Source organism: Ictalurus punctatus, chromosome 29, assembly GCF_001660625.3.
Source record: "Ictalurus punctatus breed USDA103 chromosome 29, Coco_2.0, whole genome shotgun sequence".
Lineage (NCBI taxonomy): Eukaryota > Metazoa > Chordata > Actinopteri > Siluriformes > Ictaluridae > Ictalurus > Ictalurus punctatus.
Window position 1 is genome coordinate 13,525,187 of NC_030444.2, and position 1,967 is coordinate 13,527,153.

Here is a 1,967-nt window from a genome sequence, read left to right on the forward strand (position 1 = left end):
TGACAGTCCACGGTGGTCCCGACGCACGAGCATTGAGCCGGGCAGAGCTGCGCGTGCGACCCGCCGACCCAGAGAAGCGCGAGCACCGCCGCCAAACACACCGCCGCGCTCCCCACACACATCTTTCCTCTCTTTATTCCCTTCTTTTCCCTCCCTCTCCTCTCGGTTTGCTCTCTCTTCGTTTTCTTCTTCTTCTTCTCTTATGTCCTGGCGGAGATGAAGTTCCTCAGAGCGGGCGGATGATCTCACGGTCCCGCTGCAGCGCGCGCACACAGTGAGAGAGAGAGAGAGAGAGAGAGAGAGAGAGATGGTCGCTCGGTGGGTCGGTCTGTCGGTCCAAATACGTATTTTAAAAAAAATAGGGGGAAAAGTTGGATAATCCTGCAAATCGGACCGCACGCACCGATACGGCACGCTCGCGCCGTCCAACTCACTACTCGCAATAATACAACTCACATGCACGCACACGCGCGCAGCAACGGAGAGCGAGGATTCCGCTTTTCAGTCGCGAGCTCACGGTGAAGAGTCCTGCCGCCCGCGTGCATCTGTCATCCTCGCGCTTGAATGTGCGTGCGCGCGCGTGTGTGTGTGTGTGTGTGTGTGTGTGTGTGTGTGTGTCCCTCACTAGCACCTGACTGCGCGCTTATGTATGTGAGTGTATGATGCAGCGCGTGAGACCAAACGGAACCGAGCCGAGTTCAGCAGCAAAATATTGACTACGCACAGATTCGGGGGGGTGTGTGTGTGTGTGTGTGTGTGTGTTTTTAGTCCAGCAGGATTCTCCGCGTCTGATGTTGTTTGCAGGCTGCAGTGTGAATAATTTCCGGTTAGTATAATTTCCCTCTGCTCCGGTGCGCGCGGACAGAAAAGATACAAAAAAAAGTTGCCGTTCAGTTTGTGTGTTGAAGTCGCGAGCGGCCGCGCGCGGGGACTTTTCGCTTCTAAACCGAAAACCTGCTGCACGTGCACGAAGAGCGACGTGGTCCCGCCCCTTGCCCCGCCCCCTCTGCACACTGCACAGAGAGAGAGAGAGAGAGAGAGCGAGAGAGAGACTTTTACATGGAGACAGAGGGACAAAGAGAAAAAAGAGAAAGATGAAAAATAGAGAGCTCTGATAACAAAGACAGACATATAGAGGGAGACAGACAGGCAGAGAAAAAATAGACAGATAGACAGAAAAAGCACAGATAAAGATGTGGGTATATACCGAGAGAAAGAAAAAGAGACAGACAGATAGAAGACAAAACGAGACAGACTTTTACATGGAGACAGACAGGGACATGAGAAAAAGAATGACCAGCAGACAGAGAAAAAGTGATAAGAAAAAGTAGGGAGAGAGACAGACAGAAAAGGTGATGAGAAAAAGTAGAGAGAGACAGGCAGACAGACAGAGAAAAGGTGATGAGAAAAAGTAGACAGAGAGACAGACAGACAGAAAATAAGTTATAAGAAAAAGTAGAGACAGGCAGGAAGGCAGAGAAAAGGTGCTGAGAAAAAGTAGACAGAGAGACAGACAGACAGACAGACAGACAGACCGACCGACAGACAGACAGAAAAAAGAAAAGCAGAGATAAAGAACATGTGTACAGAGAGAAAAAAGAGAAACAACAAATTAAACTATAGGAATGCACCTGAAGGATAAAAGGTTAAAGTTCAATGAGTGAAGTTATGACACACACACACACACACACACACACACAAACACACACAAACACACACCAATGATGTAAACTCTCTGTGACTTGCTATAGGCAGTGAATATCTCGCTCTTATCAGGACAGAGAATGCGGGCGGGTAGACGCGCATATGTTTGTGTGTGTGTGTGTGTGTGTGTGTGTGTGTGTGTGTGTGTGTGTGTGTGATGAGATCAGATCTCTGATAGATCTGATACACATCCTACACACCTGTGGACACAGCAGAAGTGAAACAGGTTCTTCAGAGAGGTTGAGGGTGTGTTAATGAGCTCC

General features: G+C 49.3%; 1 protein-coding gene across 3 annotated transcripts in view; it reads right to left on the reverse strand.

The window, feature by feature from the left end:
- slit2 (slit homolog 2 (Drosophila)) overlaps positions 1-946 on the reverse strand; it is a 73,934-nt gene extending 72,988 nt beyond the window's left edge. For 2 of the 3 annotated variants that reach the window (XM_053677683.1, XM_053677681.1), the window contains exon 1: positions 1-946. This exon is cut by the window's left edge and continues 54 nt beyond it. In XM_053677683.1, the coding sequence (XP_053533658.1) occupies positions 1-122 (122 nt within the window). In that variant the 5' untranslated portion in view covers positions 123-946. The other variant, XM_053677682.1, reaches the window with a different exon arrangement.
- Positions 947-1,967: the final 1,021 nt, after the last annotated feature.